The following is a 21,008-nucleotide window of genomic DNA, read 5'->3' as shown; positions in this document are numbered from 1 at the left end:
TACTGCCTGACCTACTGAGTTCCTCCAGCATTTTGTGTGTGCTGCTCGGATTTCCAGCATCTGCAAATTTTCTCATTTGATAAGTACAGTGATCTATACTCTGGAAGATTCTGACCTGTAGAGGGCCATGTTACATGAGGACTTTGTTTCTTGTGTTTTTATGATGGTCCTGCCTCACTCACCATTTCAGAACTTTTAGCATTCATTAGGTTTGTGTGCAAAAGTGCTCACTCAGAAGAGGAACAAGTAACCTGCCATCCCTATTCCCATCATCAGTCTGCCTACTGCCATTTTAAGGTTCAAAGATGAGGAGGATTTTTTAAATTAATGCATGAGGAATGTTTAAAGGCTCTAGGCCTGTTATTGCTGGAGTTTAGAGGAATGGGGAGTCAGGGGGGGACCTCATTGAAATCTATCGAATATTGAAATGCCTACATAGAGTGGATATGGAGAGGGTGTTTCCTACAGAGGGCATAGCCTCAGTTTAAAGGGATGTCCATGTAGAACAGAGATTAGGAACTTCTTTACCCAGAGGATAGTGAATCTGTGGAATTCATTGCCAAAGATGGCTGTGGTGGCCAAGTCATTGGGTATACTTAAGACAAAGGTTGATAGGTTCTTTTTTTATTTATTCAGTTAGTGAGTAGGGTGTTTTGATCATAATGAGAAGGGGTTAATTGTTAATCTTATAGTTAAGGGGCCCTCAGAAATCATTGTGTGATAGAAATTAAGTGATACAGTTCAATCTGAAATCGAGGTTTAATCCTGAACAGAGAAAGCTCTGTAAGTGTGAGTTGTGTGTTGGTTCTGATGGATTGGGAAGCCTCAGCAATAGGCAGGCCTGCTCCTGTGTTTTATAGTTTTACGGACAGTCAATGTTTTGGGTTGAGACCCTTCATCTTCATCCCAGGCTCTTGAATGAAAGAGAATAAATATACTTATTCTATTTCTGGTGTTCCCACAATCGATGGTCTCACTTTAAGGATCCTTTATCTTGTTCTCTTGTATTTATTGCTATTTATTTATATTTGCATTTGCACTGTTACTTGTTCATTGACGCTGTTTACAGTTACTGTTCTACAGATTTGCTGTATGCCTGCAGTAAGAAGACTCTCTGGGCTGTACATGGTGGCCTGTATGTACTCTGATAATGAACTTTACTTTGAATTTTGAACTCCATCTGGATTATCACCTCCAGTAGTCTGTTGTTGGCTCCAGAATTCAACATCAGCAGTCTCTGGTGTTATGTGCTCCAGTCCCAGAGCAATGATCTCTTATATTGTAAGGACGATCAAAAGTTGAGTTGATACAGGACCTTCACACTCTTCAATACACTGTACATAAAAACAGGTAGTTCTGTACAGTACACTATACAATACAAACAAGTAATCTGGAAATGCATTGCATTGTTTATTCCCCAAAATTCCATTCATTGTTTTTATGGTATTAATGGACTGAAATATTTCTGCTAATCAAACAGAACTCTGGGATTGTAAATAACTGTTGGTATGGGCTCTCAATTCCTTGACTTTAAAGGCCCATGTCCAAAGAAAGTCAGCTGTGGTGGTGGTGCAGTGTTCCTTGGTCCTGGAGTAGCGAGGCAGCATGTGACATGTTCTCAGGTCCTTCAGTTCCTGATAAGCACTCAATCCTGATGGACAAATCACCAACACATCAACACAAGGGATTCTGCAGATGCTGGAAATCCAGAGCAACACACACAAAATGCTGGAGGAACTCAGCTGGTAAGACAGCATCTATGGAAATGAGTAAAAGTCGACATTTTGGGTCGAGACCCTTCATCTGCACTGGGAAGAAAGGGAGAAGAAACCAGAATAAGAAGCTGGTGGGAAGGGAAGGAGTAAAAGCTGGCAGGTCATATATGAAGCCAGGTGGGTGGGACAGCAACTACAGTTTAATAAACTCAAGAGATTCTGCAGATGCTGGAAATCCAGAGAAACACACAAAAATGCTGGAGGAACTCAGCAGGTCAGGAAGCAATTATGGAGAGGAATAAACAGTCCACATTTTGGGTTGAGACCCTTCATCAGGATCATGGAGCCCATATAACGTGCAAGAAGCAGTCTGTAATCCTTAACCATCAGCATCAGATTGACTTGGGTACAAAGATCTGCGACGTACCTTGTGATTGTAGAAGTGTCCGTTGATGGAGAAGCGGTGCCGTTTTATTCGCTGGTTCTCTCCTGGTGTGTGATATTTTATTCTACGCTGGATCAAACAACTCGCATCGCTCTTCGTCCGCATGAGCTGAGGGACTTCATCTTCACAGGCGGTGCTACTGGATTCTAGAGAAAGACAGGCACTGTGTTACATACAGAGGACAGCACCACAGTTGTCAGTGTAATGAAGAGTTATGAAGGAATGAGAAATAACCCTTACAAATCGTTCAAGTGCCAGTGTAGGATCAACAGTGACAACCTTGCTTTGGAGTTAAAGGTCAGACCACAGAGTTGTGGACATAATTCAGATTAATTTTGAAGGTAATCCCTACACACAAAACAAGAGCTAACACAGTAACAATGCGGTTAGCATCACACTGTTCCAGTACCAGTGCTAAACTCCGCTGATATGCGTAAGGAGTTAGTATGTTCTTCCTGTGACTCTGCCGGTTTTCTTTGAGTGCTCCAGTTTCCTCCCACATTCCAAAGATGTACAGCTTAATTGGCCACATGGTTGTAATTGTGCAGCATGGGCCTGTGGGCCAGAAGGGCCAGTTACAGTGCTGTATCTCTAACTAAAATACCGGAAGAATTCAGCAGGTCAGGTAGCTGACAGCTTGATCCCCTTCCACTCCCCCCCCCCCCCCCACCTTCTTGTTCTGGCTTCTGCCCTTCCTTTCCACTCTTGATGAAGGGTCTCAGCCTGAAACAGAGATGCTGCCTGACCTGCTGAGTTCCTCGAGCATTTTGTGTGTATTGCTCTGGATTTCCAGCATCTGCAGAATTTCTTGTGTTTATAATTGTAAAGGCATTAGGCAAGAACTTGAAAAAGGTTTATTCGGAGCAGCTGATAGTTGGTAAAGCAACATTTGGCAAGTGGAAGGCTTTTAGAAATGAGATTGGCAGAGATCAGGAGCAAAGTGCCATTCCACTCTTCAAGAAGGGACAAAGGCAGAGGAAAGGGAATTATAGGCCCATTAGTCTGACCTCAGTAGCAGGGAAGACGTTGGACTCAATTGTCAAGGATGTGGTCTCATGGTACTTGGAAGCACATGATAAAATAAGCTGAAGTCAGCATGGTTTCCTCAGGGGGAAATCTTACATGACAAATTTGTTAGAATTCTTTGAAGAAGTAACAAGCAGGATAGTCAAAGGAGAATCATTGATATTGTGTACTTGGATTTTCAGAAGACCTTTAACAAGCAGCCTCGTGTGGCACCTTAACAAATTAACAGCCCATGGTATTACAGGAAAGATATTTACATGAATAGAGCATTGGATGTTGACTGGAGGCAAAGAGTGGGAATAAAGGGAGCCTTTTCTGGTTGGCTGCTGGTGACTAGTGGTGTTTCACAGCGGTCTGTGTCGAGACCAATTCCTTTTATGTTATATATCAATAACTTGCATGACGGAATTGATGGCTTTGTTGCAAAGTTTGTAGACGATACGAAGATAGGTGGAGGGGCAGATAGTTTTGAGGAAGTAGAGAGACGATGGGACTTAGACAGATTATTATATTTGAGGCAGAGGTTGATAGATTCTTCATTGGTCACAGCATGAAGGGATACAAGGGAAGGCTGGAGATTGGGTCTGTAAGGGAACTGGACCAGCCATGATGAAATGGCGGAGCAGACTTGATGGGCCAATTATGCTCCTACATCTTATAGCACCAACATGTTTCTGTTCGAAAGGAGGGTAAGGCGGATATGATTTGTAAATCGATTAGCAAGGATATGGAGGTTCTTGTCAGAAAGAAGAGGCATATGGCAGGTACAGGCAGCTGGGATTAAATGAATTCCGTGAGGAATTATAGGGACGTAGGATTAGCAAGAGGACAAAAAATATACATGCGATATCCTTGATTGGCAAAGTAAACTCAGCCAGTCCCATAACAGACACCAGTCACCCCAGTATCGATCAGTGAACTCAGCCAGTCCCATCACAGACACCAGTCGCCCCAGTATCGATCCGTGAACTCAACCAGTCCCATCACGGACACCAGTCACCCCAGTATCGATCAGTGAACTCAACCAGTCCCATCACGGACACCGGTCACCCCAGTATCGATCAGTGAACTCAACCAGTCCCATCACGGACACTGGTCACCCCAGTATCGATCAGTGAACTCAACCAGTCCCATCACGGACACCGGTCACCCCAGTATCGATCAGTGAACTCAACCAGTCACCCCAGGATCAATCAGTGACCTCAACCAGTCCCATCACGGACACCAGTCACCCCAGTATCGATCCGTGAACTCAACCAGTCCCATCACGGACACCGGTCACCCCAGTATCGATCAGTGAACTCAACCAGTCCCATCACGGACACCAGTCACCCCAGTATCGATCAGTGAACTCAACCAGTCCCATCACAGACACTAGTCACCCCAGTCTCTAGGACATATTTAAAATGTGATGCTTTAGAAAGGCGGCATCCATCATTAAGGACCCCCATCCCCTCTTCTCATTGCTACCATCAAGGAGGAAGTACCAGAGCCTGAAGACACTTACTCAGCATAGAAGCATAGAACATAGAAAACTTACAGCACAATACAGGCCCTTCGGCTCACAAAGTTGTGCCAAACATGTCCCTACCTTAGAAATTACTAGGATTACCCATAGCCCTCTATTTTTCTAAGCTCCACATAACTATCCAGAAGTCTCTCAAAAGACCCTATCGTATCCGCCTCCACCACCGTTGCTGGCAGCCCATTCCACGCACTCACCACTCTCTGACAATTTACCCCTGACATCTCCTCTGTACCTACTTCCCAGCACCTTAAACCTGTGCCCTCTTGTGGCAGCCATTTCAGCCCTGGGAAAAAGCCTCTGACTATCCACACGATCAATGCCTCTCATAATCTTATACACTTCTATCAGGTCACCTCTCATTCTCCATCGCTCCCAGGAGAAAAGGCCGAGTTCACTCAACCTGTTTTCATAAGGCATGCTCCCCAATCCAGGCAACATCCTTGTTAGTCCTGATGAAGGGTCTCAGCCTGAAACATCGAATGTACCTCTTCCTAGGGATGCTGCCTGGCCTGCTGCGTTCACCAGCAACTTTTATGTGTGTTGCTTGAACATCCTTGTAAATCTCTTCTGCACCCTTTCTATGGTTTCCACATCCTTCCTGTAGTGAGGCGACCAGAACTGAGCACAGTACTCCAAGTGGGGTCTGACCAGGGTCCTATATAGCTGCAACATTACCTCTCAGCTCCTAAATTCAATTCCACGATTGATGAAGGCCAATACACCATATGAGTTCTTAACCACAGAGTCAACCTGCGCAGCTGCTTTGAGTGTCCTATGGACTTGGATCCCAAGATCCCTCTGATCCTCTACACTGCCAAGAGTCTTACCAATAACACTATATTCTGCCATCATATTTGGCCTACCAAAATGAACCACTTCACACTTATCTGGGTTGAACTCCATCTGCCACTTCTCAGTCCAGTTTTGTATCCTATCAATGTCACGCTGTAACCTCTGACAGCCGTCCACACTATCCACAACACCCCCAACCTTTGTGTCATCAGTAGACTTACTAATCCATCCCTCCACTTCCTCATCCAGGTCACTTATAAAAATCACAAAGAGTAGGGGTCCCAGAACAGATCGCTGAGGCATAACATTGGCCATCTCCAATGGGATCCCACCACCAAGTCCATATTCCCCATCCCCAACTTTCTGCTTTCAGCAGAGATCACTCTCTACACGACTCCCTTGTCCATTCATCCCTCCCCACTGATATCCTTACTGACACTTACCCTTGCAAGCGGAGCAAGTGCTATACCTGCCCCTACATGTCCGCCCGCATTACCATTTAATGCCCCAAACAGCCTTTCCAGGTGAGGTGACACTTCACCTGTGAGTCTGTTGGGGTCATCTACAGTATCTGGTGCTCCCGATGTGGCCTCCTGTATGTTAGTGAGACCCGACGTAAACTGGGAGACCGCTTCGCCAAGCACCAATGCTTTGTCTGCTGAGTTCCCCCTGCATTTTGTATGTGTTTCTTCCCCTCTGCCATCAGATTTCTGAACCCAGGAATTCTACCTTGGTAATTTTTCCCTTTCTTTTTGCCCTACTTATCCAATTTAATTTAATTTTTGCACATACATCTTTATAGGTTTATTGTTATGTATTACAATGTACTGCTGCTGCAAAACAAATTACACAACATATGCCTGCTTCTCATTCAAAGAAAGGATCATAAAGGATCCTTTCAATATATCAAGAGCAAAAGGAAAGAGTAGGTCACAGTAAGAATCAGTGTGGTTGTCCTGATGAAGACTCTCAGCACAAAACGTCGACTGTGTAATCGCATCCATAGATGCTGCCTGACCTGCTGAGCTCCTCCAGCATATTGTGTGTGTTGCTCAGTGTGGTTGTCTATGTGTGAAGACGTGAGATGGTGAGGGCTAAAATAAATATTTCTCATCTGATTTTTCCACAGGGAAGATCGTGGAAACGAGTGAGATGCTAAATTGTAAATTGCTTTATTGTCACAGGTACGAGGTACAGTGAAAATACTTGTCGCCCATATCATCCATACAGATCAACTCATTACCACGTTAGTAGTTTGGCAGATTAATATTTTGGCACTGACTAAATAGGCGAAAAGGCCTGTTTCTGTGCTGTGCTGTTCTATCACTATGACTCTAACAATGCACTGAGGTGGTACAAGGGAAAACAATAACAGAACACAAAATAAATTGCTGCAGTTACAGCGCAACTAGACATTCAGGGAACAAGTCCTCAAGTTCTGGGTGGTACCTGGACTCTGGCCGGTATCACTGGATCACCACCAGCTTCACTAACCTGGAATGGTGTCGCCCATCATGTTTGGTGGAAAATCATCCTTACTAGGCGACTCATTTTCAGCTTCAGACAAACTGGTATTTGTCAAGATGCGTGACATTGTTCCTTTTCTGCAAGGGTTAATGTGAAATACTCAGAAATTCAACAGTTCATTAAAATCACACAGTGACTACAGTAACTGAAACTGTAATATGCGTTGCAGCATACCACACCATACCATATGCATCGCAACATAACATATGGATTGCATATCATACTATACATATCACATACCATATGATGGCATATCATACCATCAAACCATACCATATGGATCATATCCCTACCATATGGATCACGGCATACCATCAAATCACTGGCCCCAGTAGATTCTAAAATCACAGTTTGATAATTATGGTCATAAGGTTGAAATGTGTGGAATTCTGAATCTGGGCTCCAGATTTCTGCGCTGACAGCTACCTTGAACTAGTCTGGACTCAGGAAAGTAAGGGAGCGATGGACTATTGTGTATGTTTATCATCAGCATGGAGGGATGATGACAATTTATGGTTACGCAGTTCTAGAACGCTCAAATCCAAATATAGATAACAAAGGCTTAAAAACCTCAGTGGAAGTTAGGAACAGGAAGGGGTCAATAACTCTACTGGGTGTTTTTTATAGACCTCTTAATAGTAACAGGGACATCGAGGAGCAGATAGGAAGACAGATTCTGGAAAGGTGTAATAATAACAGGGTTGTCGTGGTGGGAGATTTTAATTTCCCAAATATCAATTGGCACTTCCCTAGAGCGAGGGGTTTAGATGGGGTGGTGTTTGTTAGGTGTGTTCAGGAAGGTTTCTTGACACAATATGTAGGTAAGCCTACAAGAAGAGAAGCTGTACTTGATCTGGTATTGGGAAATGAACCTGGTCAGGTGTCAGGTCTCTCAGTGGGAGAGCATTTTGGAGATAGTGATAGGAACAGACAAGTTAGGACAGTGTTTAATTGGAGTAAGGGGAAATATAAGGCTATCAGGCAGGAACTTGGAAGCATAAATTGGAAACAGATGTTCTCAGGGAAATGTATGGAAGAAATGTGGCAAATGTTCAGGGGATATTTGTGTGGATTTCTGCATAGGTATGTTCCAATGAGACAGGGAAAGGATAGAAGGGTACAGGAACCGTGGTGTACAAAGGCTGTTGAAAATCTAGTCAAGAAGAAAAGGAAACCTTACGAAAGGTTCAAAAAACTAGGTAATGATAGAGATCTAGAAGATTATAATGCTAGTAGGAAGGAGTTTAAGAATGAAAATAGGAGAGCCAGAAGGGGCCATGAGAAGGCCTTGGCGGTCAGGATTAAGGAAAACCCCAAGGCATTCTACAAGTATGTGAAGGGCAAGAAGTTAAGACATGAGAGAATAGGACCAATCAAGTATGACATGGAAAAGTGTGTGTGGAACCAGAGGAGAGAGCAGAGGTACTTAATGAATACTTTGCTTCGGTATTCACTACGGAAAAGGATCTTGATGATCGTAGGGATGACTTACAGCGGACTGAAAAGCTTGAGCATGTAGATATTAAGAAAGAGGATGAGCTGGAGCTTTTGGAAAGCATTAAGTTGGATAAGTCACCGGGACCAAATGAGATGTACCCTTGGCTACCGTGGGAGTCGAGGGAGGAGCTTGCTGACCCTCTGGCAATGATCTTAGCATCATCAATGGAGACAATAGACAATAGGTGCAGGAGTAGGCCATTTGGCCCTTCGAGCCAGCGCCGTCATTCACTGTGATCATAGCTGATCATCCACAATCAGTAACCTGTTCCTGCCTTCTCCCCATTTCCTTCACTCCACTATCTTTAAGAGCTCTATCTAACTCTTTCTTGAAAGAATCCAGAGAATTGGCCTCCACTGCCTTCTGAGGCAGAGCATTCCACAGATCCACAACCCTCTGTGTGAAGAAGTTTTTCCTCAACTCCGTTCTAAATGGTCTACCCCTTATTCTTAAACAGTGGCCTCTGGTTCTGGACTCCCCCAACATCGGGAACATGTTTCCTGCCTCTAGCGTGTCCAATTTCTTAATAATCTTATATGTTTCAATCAGATCCCCTCTCATCCTTCTAAATTCCAGTGTATACAAGCCCAGTCGCTCCAATCTTTCAACATATGACATTCCCACGATCCCTGGAATTAACCCAGTGAACCTACACTGCACTCCCTCCATAGCAAGAATTTCCTTCCTCAAATTTGGAGACTAAAACTGCACACAGTACTCCAGGTGGGGTCTCACCAGAGCCTTGTACAACTGCAGAAGGACCTCTTTGCTCCTATACTCAACTCCCCCTGTTATGAAGGCCAACATGCCATTAGCTTTCTTCACTGCCTGCTGTACCTGTATGCTTACTTTCAGTGACTGATGAACAAGGACACCACACCCAGGTCTTGTTGTACTTCCCCTTTCCTAACTTGACACCATTCAGATAGTAATCTGCCTTCCTGGTCTTGCCACCAAAGTGGATAACCTCATATTTATCCACATTAAACTGCATCTGCCATACATCTGCCCACTCACCCAACTTGTCCAAATCACCCTGCATTCTCATAACATCTTCCTCACATTTCGCACTCTCACCCAGCTTTGTGTCATCTGCAAATTTGCTAATGTTACTTTTCATCCCTTCATCTAAATCATTAATATATATTGCAAATAGCTGCGGTCCCAGCACCGAGCCTTGCGGTACCCCACTAGTCACTGCCTGCCATTCTGAGATGGAAGAGGTTTCGGAGGATTGGAGGGTTGTGGATGTTGTTCTCTTATTCAAGAAAGGGAGTAGAGATAGCCCAGGAAATTATAGACCAGTGAGTCTTACCTCAGTGGTTGGTAAGTTGATAGAGAAGATCCTCAGAGGCATAATACGATTAGGAATAGTCAGCATGGCTTTTTCAAAGGCAGGTCATGTCTTACAAGCTTGATCAAATTTTTTAAGGATGTGACTAAACACATTGATGGAGGTAGAGCAAAAGATGTAGTGTATATGGATTTCAGCAAGGCATTTGATAAGGTACCCCATGTAAGGCTTATTGAGAAAGTAAGGAGGCATGGGATGCAAGGGGACATTGCTTTGTGGATCCAGAAATTGGCTTGCCCACAGGAGGCAAAGAGTGGTTGTAGACAGGTCATATTCTGCATGGAGGTTGGTCACCAGTGGAGTGCCTCAGGTGTCAGTTCTGGGACCCTTCGTGATTTTTATAAATAACCTGGATGAGGAAGTAGAGGGATGGGTTAATAAGTTTGCTGATGACACAAAGGTTGGGGGTGTTGTGGATAGTGTGGGGGGCTGTCAGAGGTTACAGTGGGACATCGACCAGATGCAAAACTGGGCTGAGAAGTGCAGATGGAGATCAACCCAGATAAGTGTGAGGTGGTTCATTTTGGTAGGTCAAATATGATGGCAGAATATATTATTAATGGTAAGACTCTTGGCAGTGTGGAGGATCAGAGGGATCTTGGGGTCCGAAAGCTGCTGCACAGGTTGACTCTGTGGTTAAGAAGCATATGGTGCTTTGGCTTTAATCAATCACGGGATTGGGTTTAGGAGTCGAGAGGTAATGTTGCAGCTATATTGGACCCTGGTCAGACCCCACTTGGAGTACTGTGCTCAATTCTGGTTGCCTCACTACAGGAAGGACGTGGAAACCATAGAAAGGGTGCAGAGGAGATTTACAAGGATGTTGCCTAGATTGGGGAGCATGCCTTATGAGAATAGGTTGAGTGAACATGGCCTTTTCTCCTTGGAGCAACAGAGGATGAGAGGTGACCTGATAGAGGTGTGTAAGATGATGAGAGGCATTGATCATGTGGATAGTCAGAGGCTTTTTCCCAGGGCTGAAATGGCTAGCACGAGAGGGCACAGTTTTAAGGCGCTTGGAAGTAGGTACAGAGGAGATGTCAGGGGTAAATTTTTTACGCAGAGAGTGGTGAGTGCGTGGGCTGCCGGCGATGGTGGTGGAGGCGGATATGATAGGGTCTTTTAAGATAATCATGGATAGGTACATGGAGCTTAGAAAAATAGAGGGCTATGGGTAACCCTAGGTAATTTCTAAGGTAAGGACATGTTCGGCTCATCTTTGGTTTTCTATGTTTCTATAAGATCAAAAGTTAGGAAATTGTTCATCTTGTAGGTGCTCCACATTTAGTAAGGTGGTCCTGGACCTCAACTCCACTTACCTTGACAAGCTCCAAATGCTAATTCCCTTCCTGCCCAGGAACCCAACATTCCTAGTCACTGTGCACGCAGTGAGTGGGAGAGAATAACATAGGTCAACTTGGTAATAATCCAGTTATCGTTGCCATTTGTGTGGTTGTATATTCCACTGGCATCAATCAGTGTTCTTAGTTTCCTTCAGAGGGATGTACCAGACTTTCAAACTCTCTGTATGCATCAATATTTCAATTTATTTGAGGACTGAAATTTTAACAGGTCATAGGACAAAAGTAATTGAAATTGGTTTTCTTATTATCACATGTAGTGAGATACTGTGAAAAGCCTGTCTTGCATATGTTCCAAAACACTATAAGACATAGTAGTAAAATTAGGCCATTCAGCCCATTTAGCCTGATCCACCATTCTATCATTTCTGATTTATTATCCTTCTCAACTCCACTCATGCCACAACCTGTGACACCCTAACTAAGTAACAACCTATCAACCTCTGGTTTAAATATATGCAATGACTGGGCCTCCACAGCCATCTGCTGCAATGAATTCCACAGATTTACCACCCTCTGGCTAAAGAAATTCTTGCTGACCTCTGTTCTAATGGACATCCCTTAACCTGAGACTGTGCTTTCTGGTCTTAAGACTCCCCCACTATAGGAAACATCTTCTCCACATCCACTTCATCCAGAACTTTCAATTTTTCTTAGGTTTCAATAAGATCCTCCATCATTCTTCTAAACTCCAGTTAGTACAGGGCCAGAACCATCAAATATTCCTCTTATGTTAACCTTTTCGTTCCTGGGATAATTGTCATGAACCTTCTCTGGATCCTCTCCAATGCCAGCATTTCTTTTCTTAGATAATGGACCCAAAGCTGCTCACGATACTCCAAGTGTGGTTAGAGCAATATCTTAATACCATCATTCCAAATAAACTGATTCCTAAGCTCCGGAACCTGGGCCTTAGCACTCAGATCTGCAGTTGGATCTTCAACTTCCTCACAGACCAGACCCAGGCTGTAAAAATAGGGGACAAGCTCTCCTCTACAATCACTCTGAGCACCGGTGCCCCACTAGGCTGTGTATTCAGCCCCCTGCTGTACTCATTGTACACCCATGATTGTGTAGCCAAGTTTCCATCAAACTCAATATATAAGTTTGCTGATGACACAACAATTGTCGGCCGATTCTCAGATAATGATGAGTTTGAGTACAAAGAGGAAATTAAGAACCTGGTGGCATGGTGTGAAGACAATAAGCTATCCCTCAATGTCAGCAAGACGAAGGAATTGGTTGTTGACTTCAGAAGGAGTAGCGGACCACACGACCCCATTTACATCGGTGGTGCGCAAGTGGAACAGGTCAAAAGCTTTAAGTTCCTCGGGGTCAATATCACAAATGACCTGACTTGGTCCAACCAAGCAGAGTCCACTGCCAAGAAGGCCCATCAGTGCCTTTACTTCCTGAGAAAACTAAAGAAATTAGGCCTGTCCCCTAAAACCCTCACTAATTTTTATAGATGCACCGTAAAAAGCATTCTTCTGGGGTGCATCACAACCTGGTATGGAAGTTGTTCTGTCCAAGACCGGAAGAAGCTGCATGAGATTGTGAACACGGCGCAGCACATCACACAAACCAATCTTCTGTCCTTGGACTCACTTTACACCGCACGCTGTTGGAGCAGTGCCACTAGGATAATAAAGGACATGACCCACCCAGCCAACACATTTTTCGTCCCTCTTCCCTCCAGGAGAAGGTTCAGGAGCTTGAAGACTCGTACGGCCAGATTTGTGAACAGCTTCTTTCCAACTGTGATAAGACTGCTGAACGGATCCTGACCCGGATCTGGGCCGTACCCTCCGAATATCCGGACCTGCCTCTCGGTTTTTTTTTGCACTACCTTACTTTCCATTTTTCTATTTTCTATTTATAATTTAAATTTTTAATATTTACTATCGATTTGTAATCCAGGGATCGGGAAGCACAGAATCAAATATCGCTGTGATGATTGTACGTTCTAGTATGAATTGTTTGGCGACAATAAAGTATAAAGTATAACACCTCAGCATCACATCCTTGCTTTTATATTCTAGTTCTCTGGAAATTACATTGCATTTGATTTCCTGACTGAACACTGTCCATAGAGATCAGATCATTACACAGTGCAATGAGATTGAACGAGGTAAAACAATAACAGAATGCAAAATAAAGTGTAACAGCCACAGAGAAAGTGCAGTGCAGGTAGACGATAGGGTGCAAGATCGTAACGAGCTGGATTGTAAGGTCAAGAGTACATCGTGTAATAAAAGTAAATCTTTATCTCTTAGCTGTAAGAATGTAGCTGGCAATAAAACACTGGGCTATCTGGGATATACTTGAAGAATCCACTCTAAATGGCATGAATTTACAAACCAGATGTCAAAGGCTGGGGAGCTGGACTGTGGCCATTCCGTTCCAAGGAGAGTAGCTTTGGGAATGAATCTTGAGAAAGCATTCTTGACTGCTGGAACAGATCATCGCAGTGATACTAAGTTGCATTCACAAAGACCATTCTTACTTCTCCCAATGATCCCCATTCCATGGAGATGAGTGACCACATTGTAGAATTTCCCAATCACCCATCAATAAAAGTTAGGAATACTAATAGGATCAACCTGGGATAAGAACTGCAGAAATCCCACACTCCAAGTGTTATCATGGATGGATTATCCTTCAGTCTCCAACCTTTTCCATACTCTCCACCAACTCTGTCGACAGACGGGGGTACTGATACTGATCTTGGATAAAGAAACCTCAGTGTGATGGCTTACCTGTGGGAGCTGTTGTCCAGCTCTGTACAGAGCAACTTGGAGCTGGAGAAATGTATGCGCTCATTGTCGTCCTGCATCTGAAGTCGTATCGGTCTTCTCAGGCCCCATGATATGTTTAGCAGCCCCTCAATGATCAACTCTGCATCATCCTAAAACAAAGCAAAAATTCTGGTCAAGCCAGACCTCGCAAAGGATCCATGTCTGTATGGCCACACAAAGTTCTTTTGTTGGTCAGAAGAAACTGCAGTCTACAATTAGTGGATTTGGCGAATCAAGGACAGAGAAGCAGACAAGCCAGTTGTTTTTGTTTCCCCCCACTTTGTGGATTCTGAATTGATTCTTACTCTGGGATAATCTAATCAGAACAACTGAATGTGGACACAAGGAGCTTCAGGTAATGACCTGCTAAACCCAAGGCCATTCTCAAACAAGTGCGAAGTGTCCTGATGAAGGGTCTCGGCCCGAAACGTTGACTGTACCTCTTCCTATAGATGCTGCCTGCCCTGCTGCGTTCCACCAGCATTTTGTGTGTGTAGCTTGAATTTCCAGCATCTGCAGATCTCCTCATGTTTGCAAGTGTAAAGTGTGTGGATTCTGAACCAATTCTTGATCTGGGACAATCTAATCAGAGCAGTTGAATGTGCACACAAGGAGCTTCAGGTAATGACCTGCTAAACCTGAGGCCATTCTCAGAGGAATAGCTACTTAATTACGTAAAATGCCAGAAACATTGGACTCTAGTCGCTTCATTTAACTGGTTTGGACCAGCCAGTGTAGAAACACACAGATACACAAGGCTGGGGTGAGCAGAACCATGAGACAATGTTGGCTGTAGCCCTGTAAGAATGACTAGTGAGAAAGTGACCTTGAGCTAATAGGGTGGAGATCCACCAGTTCAACTGATGAGAGTCAGGAGCTCCAAATACATAGGGGCGATAACTCTCCTGCAACCAGAGACTAGCCGTTGTGGAAAAGGAGGACCCCATGGACAGGTGGAGATCGGGTCCACGAGAAACGCCTGGCCAGTGTACTTTCCTGGGTAATACCTTTTCTCTTCACTGACTGTTCATTGAGGATCAGGGATTCTAATGGGTGTGCACACAGGTAGTTAGTTTGTGAACCCACGTGCATTTTAATTGCAGCAATAAAAGTTACTTTTTCAGTAAATATTGATTTTCTGTGCCTCACTGATCATTAGTACTCTTATTAACACCTTTATAATTGAGTTGGATGATGAAGTGGAAGGGTGGATTAGTAAGTTTGCAGATAACTTGAAGGTTGATGGAGCTGACGGGGCAAGCCTGGTCCTGAGACATCGGGCAGTCTACTGTAAAATCCTGTGCAATGAAGTACCAGCAGGGGTTATGCATTATCCAGCCACGAGATGGTGCTATAGCACCAGCTCTCCAATGAGGCGCATCTGTACCAGGGAGTTGCTTATTCTGAATTTGCAAAGTTCAGAGTAAATTTTATTATCAATGTACAAATATGTCACCATATACAACCCTGAGATTCGTTTTCTTGTGGCATACTCAGCAAATCAATAGCATATTATTGATATCAATGAAAGATCGCACAAAATGCTGCGGGAACTCTGCAGGCCAGACAGCATCGATGGAAAAGAGTAAACAGTCGATGTTTTGAGCCGAGACCCTCCATCAGGACTGTCTCCTTGTCCACATATTTACAAAGGCTGGTGTTAACATCCAGCCAGTGTGTATGGCGCACTCTCAATTCTCTGATCGTTGTCAAACATTTCAACACACGCCTGACAAGTCTGGGCAGCACACCACACAGCAGGCTTGCCAACTGGAGCCCAACTCAGGGCTCAGGAAGTATACAGCAGGCTGGGAATAAGGCAGGACGTTTCATTTGTGGGGTACAATAAATAGGCAGTGCCTCAAGAATGTGGCATCCATCATAAAAGACCTTCATCATCAAAGACATGTCCTCTTCTCAGGAGGAGGTATGGGAGCCTCATGAACACCACCTCTCCATACTGATCTCCTATTTGTTTGTTTATGTTTCGTTTTATAATTTAATGTAATTCTTTAACATTTTGCATTTGTTGCTGAAAAACAACGAATTCAATGACACATTAGTGAAAATGAACCTGATCCTGCTCTGAGTATCAGTACTGACATCAGATGTCTTATTCTACACCAGGGTGTCAAAGGTCACGGGGAGAAGGCGGGAGAATGGGGTTGAGAGGGATAATATAACAGCCATAATTGAATGGCAGAGCAGGCTCGATAGGCCGAGTGGCCTAATTCTGCTCCAATCACGGTCACAGATCAATTATAAAAAGCAGCGACTCAGGGCAGTTTTTTGGAGCTTTGACCAGTGATGAATCGGAGAGATCAGAGGTTTGACAGGACGTAAATCACTCAAGGTTGCTGCCTGACTACTAAAGGCAATGACCCGTGGCAGTTCTTTGGAGCTTTGAGCAGTGGCCAATTGGCGTTTGGGGTCGATCAGCAAGAACAGATTAAAGTAAGGCAGGGGCAAGTGGGGTGGCCACTGTCACAGTGGCAGGGGCAAGTGGGGTGGCCATTGTCACAGTGGCAGGGGCAAGTGGGGTGGCCACTGTCACAGTGGCAGGGGCAAGTGGGGTGGCCACTGTCACAGTGGCAGGGGCAAGTGGAGTGGCCACTGTCACAGTGGCCATTGTCAGAGTGGAATTCTGAGGCTTTAGCTCTTCGAGGCTTCAGCAAAGAGAAATCTCCATCAGAGAAGGCAAAAACAAAAAGATGAAGGTACAGGGTCCCCCCTCCCACTTTACATTTGATCAATGAGGACAGCAGAGATGCCAGGCAGGATAGTGGAATGCTCCTCTTGCAGGATGTGGGAAAGCAGGGAGACCTCCAGTGTCCCTGATGACTACAACTGTGAGAAGTTCATCCAGCTGCAGCTTCTAACAAAACATGTTGAGGAGTTGGAGCTGGGGGGGAGAAGAGGCATGCTGTAGTGACAGGGAATTCGTTAGCGGAACAGGAAGGAGTTTCTGTGGGTGAGAACGAGAGTCCTGGATGGTATATTGCTTCTCAGGTGCCAGGGTGTGGGACATCATGGATCAAGTCCTCAGCATTCTTAAGTGGGAAGGTGAACAGCCAGAAGTCGTGGTCCATGTAGGTACCGATGACATGGGTAGGAGGAGTGACGAGGTTCTGTGAAGGGAGGTCAGGGAGTGCAGGGCCTCCAGGGCTGTGATCTCAGGATTGCTACCCGTGCCACGTGCTAGTGAGGCCAGAACTAGGAAGACTATACAGTTTAACACATGGCTAAGGAGTTGACGTAGCAGGGATTTTTGGATCATTGGGCTCTCATCCAGGGATGGTGGGACCTGTACAGAAGAGACGGCCAGTTACTGAACTGGAGGGGACTAATATCCTCGTGGGAAGTTTTGTTAATGCTGCACAGTGGGGTTTACACTAGAGTTGCAGGGGGATACGAACCAGAGTGCCAGAACAGTTGGTGGAGAGCTTGTGGAGGCAGATGTTGGTAAGACCTCAGGCAAAGTCGGGAACCAAAAGGTTGAGCATGGTGTGGCTAATTTCCTGAGCTGCGTATATTTCAATGAAAGAAGTATCGTAGGAAAGACAGATGAGCTCAGGGCATGGATCAACACCTGGAATTATGACGTTGTAGCCATTAGTAAGACTTGGTTGCAGGAGGGGCAGGACTGGCAGCTCACTGTTCTGGAGTTGTGTTGTTTTAGATGTGACAGAGTGTGAGGGATTATAGGAGAAGGGGTGGTTTTACACTTCAGGGAAAATGTCACTGCAGGGCTCAGTCAGAACAGACTGAAGAACTCGGTTCTATGGGTGGAACTGAGAAATAAGAAAGGTATGACCACGTTAATGGGGCTATAGGATTGACCACCCAACAGTCCGCGAGACTTAAAGGAACAACATTTTTGAGAAATCGTAGACTGTTGCAGGAAAGATAAGGTTGTTATTGTAGGTGATTTTAACTTTCCACAAGTTGACTGGGACTCCCATACTGTAAAGGGATTAGATGAACTCAGAGGGTCGGGCAGCATCAGTCAGAAACGATGAATTGATGTTTCGGGCCGGAACTCTTCATCAGCACTGAAGAATGAAAGGTGGGGAAGGATTTGAAGAATGCTTGTAGCTTCAGTTGAAGGACCAGTAATTTGAAAGACAAAGGGGTGGGGGAGGGGAAGCATTGGCATCATAGCCCTGAAAACAATGGGTGGTAGAAGAAGGAGGCGGAACCATGAGGGAGCTGGGGGAGGGGGTAGAGTGAAATAGGGATAGGGGAAGGGAGGGGGAGGGAATTACTGGAAGTTGGAGAATTCTATGTTCATACCAAGTGGCTGGAGTCTACCTAGATGGTATATGAGGTGAGCCTGAGTTTAGCCTCATCATGGCAGTAGAGGAGGCCATGTATGGACATATCTGAATGGGAATGTGAAGCAGAGTTGAAGTGGGTGGCTACCAGGAGATCCTGTCTGTTGTGGCGGACGGAGTGGAGGTGCTCGACGAAGCGGTCCCCCAATCTGCGTCGGGTTTCACCGATATAGAGGAGGCCGCACTGGGAGCACCGGATGCAATAGATGACCCCAAGAGACTCACAAGTGAAGTGTTGCCCCACCTGGAAGGACTGTTTGGGGCCCTGAATGGTTGCAAGAGAGGAGGTGTAGGGACAAGTGTAGCACTTACGCTTACAGGGATAAGTGCCGGGTGGGAGATCAGTGGGGAGGGACGTGTGGATAAGGGAGTCGCAGAGGGACCAATCCCTGCGGAAAGCGGAGAGGGGTGGAGAGGGAAAGATGTGCTTAGTGGTGGAACTTCAACAGGACCCCACCACTAATCTGCAGATTATTTTGTGTTTCTGTAAAGGGACTAGATGGGATAGAGTTTGTCAAGTGTGTTCGGGAAAGTTTCCTTCCTCAGAATGTAGAAGTCCCAATGAGAGAGCACACAATACTGGATCTGCTATTAGGGAATGAGACGGGGCAGGTGACAGAAGTTTGTGTAGGGGAGTACTTTGCCTTCAGTGACCACAATTCCATTAGTTTCAAAGTAAATATGGAAAAAGATAGGTCTGGTCTGGGAGTTGAGTTTCTAAATTGGAGAAAAGCCAGTTCTGATGGTATCAGAAATTACCTGGCAAGTGTGGATTGGGACAGGCTGCTTTCTGGCAAAGGTACACTTGGAAAGTGGGAGGCCTTCAAAAGCAAAATTATGAGAGTACAAAGCTTGAATGTGCCTCTCAGAATAAAAGGTAAAGATAACAGGTGTATGGATCCTTGGGTTTCAAGAGATATTGAGGCCCTGGTTAAGAGGAAAAGGGAATGTACTCACTTCACTCCACAGCCTACGGACTCACTTTCAAGAACTCTTCACCTGAAATTCCCATATTTATTGCTTATTTATTATTATTTATTTTTTCTCAGCTCAAGCTGGTAAAAGTTGAAGTGCAGGCATAGCCAAGCATGCTCTTTTGTCAAGTGCTAGGAACTTCTGGACTATTCTAGTGGTGGTTAGTATTGCGGCTTTCTGAAGATTTACATGAATATTACTGTGTAGCCCTAATTGTTTGATGCTACTATGTAGTGACTTTGGGACGATGCCAGTTGTAGATATTACTATCGAGACAATGTATACCTTGTTCATGTTCCAAAGTCTTTCAATTTCCTCTTTTAATTCAGCATATTTCTGGTGTTTTTCACTGACTGATTTCAGTAAGTTATTTGTGTTTGGAGTGGCTATATCTAATAGTTAAGTTGTTCTTGTTTATCCTGTATTATTTTATCTGGACAATTATTATGAATTATTCTATCTGTAATCAGATCGGTCATAATATAATTTGAGGTATTCTGACCTTGAAACTTATAGAAAGGTGTGATTTCATTTATGAAGTTGCATTTTAAAGCAAGATTTTGTTGAATGATGTTTGCCACTTGATTGTGCCTGTGTAAGTAATCAGATTGAGTTAAATTGCGACAAAAGCCTGTAATGTGTTAGATTGTTTCTGATTTTCTTGGCATTTTCTATATTTATCATCTTGAATTTGTTGTTTTTTGTTGTGTACTTTTGATAATTTTTTGTGTTAACCGCCTGGTCCTGTATTGTCACAAGGAAACCTTCTGTCTCTGGGAAGAGGTCTCCAAACTGTGAGGCAGGCGCCAACACTTCCTTGTTGACATCTAGTCTGCTTAGATTGTGGGGATGTCTTCCGTGGAGGGTCAAGCTCTTCCATTGGGTAATGTTTTCTTCATTGGTGATAATGTCTTCATTTTTCTGGGTTGGGCTCTCATTTAAATTTAGTGGTGTGTACTTCTTATCATAATTGCATATGCTTGTGTGGTGTGCTGAATCCTGTTTTCATTAATGAAAATATATCCTGAGAAGTTTTATCTGACTGTTGTGTAGATTTTTAATGTCTGCTACTCCTCTTCTCCCTTCTGTCCTAGGTAGTGTTAATCTAAGCGCATTCAAATGTACATAGTGTTTTCTGAAATTTGTCATTTCAGTTATTTTTCTCTGTAAGTTGTCCAGATCGGTTCTAGACCAAGATATTATGCCAAAAGAGTACTTTAATATAGAAATAGTGTAAGTATTTATTGCCTTTGTTGTTGTTATAATAATAATAATTATTACCATGTTTCTTTGTAGTTATGTCATGGTCCGGTCCGTGGAGACCGTATTCTGGTTCACGGTCCGGTCCATTGATCCGTATTCCAGGTTTTCCAGTTTTCCTTGTTCTGTTGGGTGCTCTAATTGAGGCACCTGACTCTCATTTTGGGCTGGCTGCATAAATAGCTCCTGGGTTCAGCTTCATTTGCTGGGTACAGGATTTTTTTAAATTTAGGATATGATGGATAAACAGGAATAGGGTACTAGGATGGCCAAAGTTGGGAGGATAAAGTTTAGGTTAGGGTATTGGGTGAAGGGATTTAGAATCTAAGTCTATTGCGCACTCTGGAGCAGAAGGTGGCGGTAATGCACCATTAAGCTGGGTGCCAGTCGCCGTA

General features: G+C 44.3%; 1 protein-coding gene across 7 annotated transcripts in view; it reads right to left on the bottom strand.

Moving 5' to 3' along the window:
* rassf4a (Ras association domain family member 4a) overlaps positions 1-21,008 on the bottom strand; it is a 307,320-nt gene that overhangs the window by 15,310 nt on the left and 271,002 nt on the right. For 6 of the 7 annotated variants that reach the window (XM_072282911.1, XM_072282915.1, XM_072282910.1 and 3 more), the window contains 3 exons: positions 14,006-14,154; positions 7,001-7,110; positions 2,143-2,306 (listed from right to left, as the gene is read on the bottom strand). In XM_072282911.1, the coding sequence (XP_072139012.1) occupies positions 2,143-2,306; positions 7,001-7,110; positions 14,006-14,154 (423 nt within the window). Of the gene's footprint in view, positions 1-2,142; positions 2,307-7,000; positions 7,111-14,005; positions 14,155-20,634; positions 20,756-21,008 lie in introns of those variants that run through there. The other variant, XM_072282916.1, reaches the window with a different exon arrangement.

The sequence above is a fragment of the Mobula birostris genome, chromosome 18 (genome assembly GCF_030028105.1).
Source record: "Mobula birostris isolate sMobBir1 chromosome 18, sMobBir1.hap1, whole genome shotgun sequence".
NCBI classification, from domain to species: Eukaryota; Metazoa; Chordata; class Chondrichthyes; order Myliobatiformes; family Myliobatidae; genus Mobula; species Mobula birostris.
Note: the sequence above shows the minus strand (reverse complement) of the source record. Positions and strands in the feature narration are given on the sequence as shown.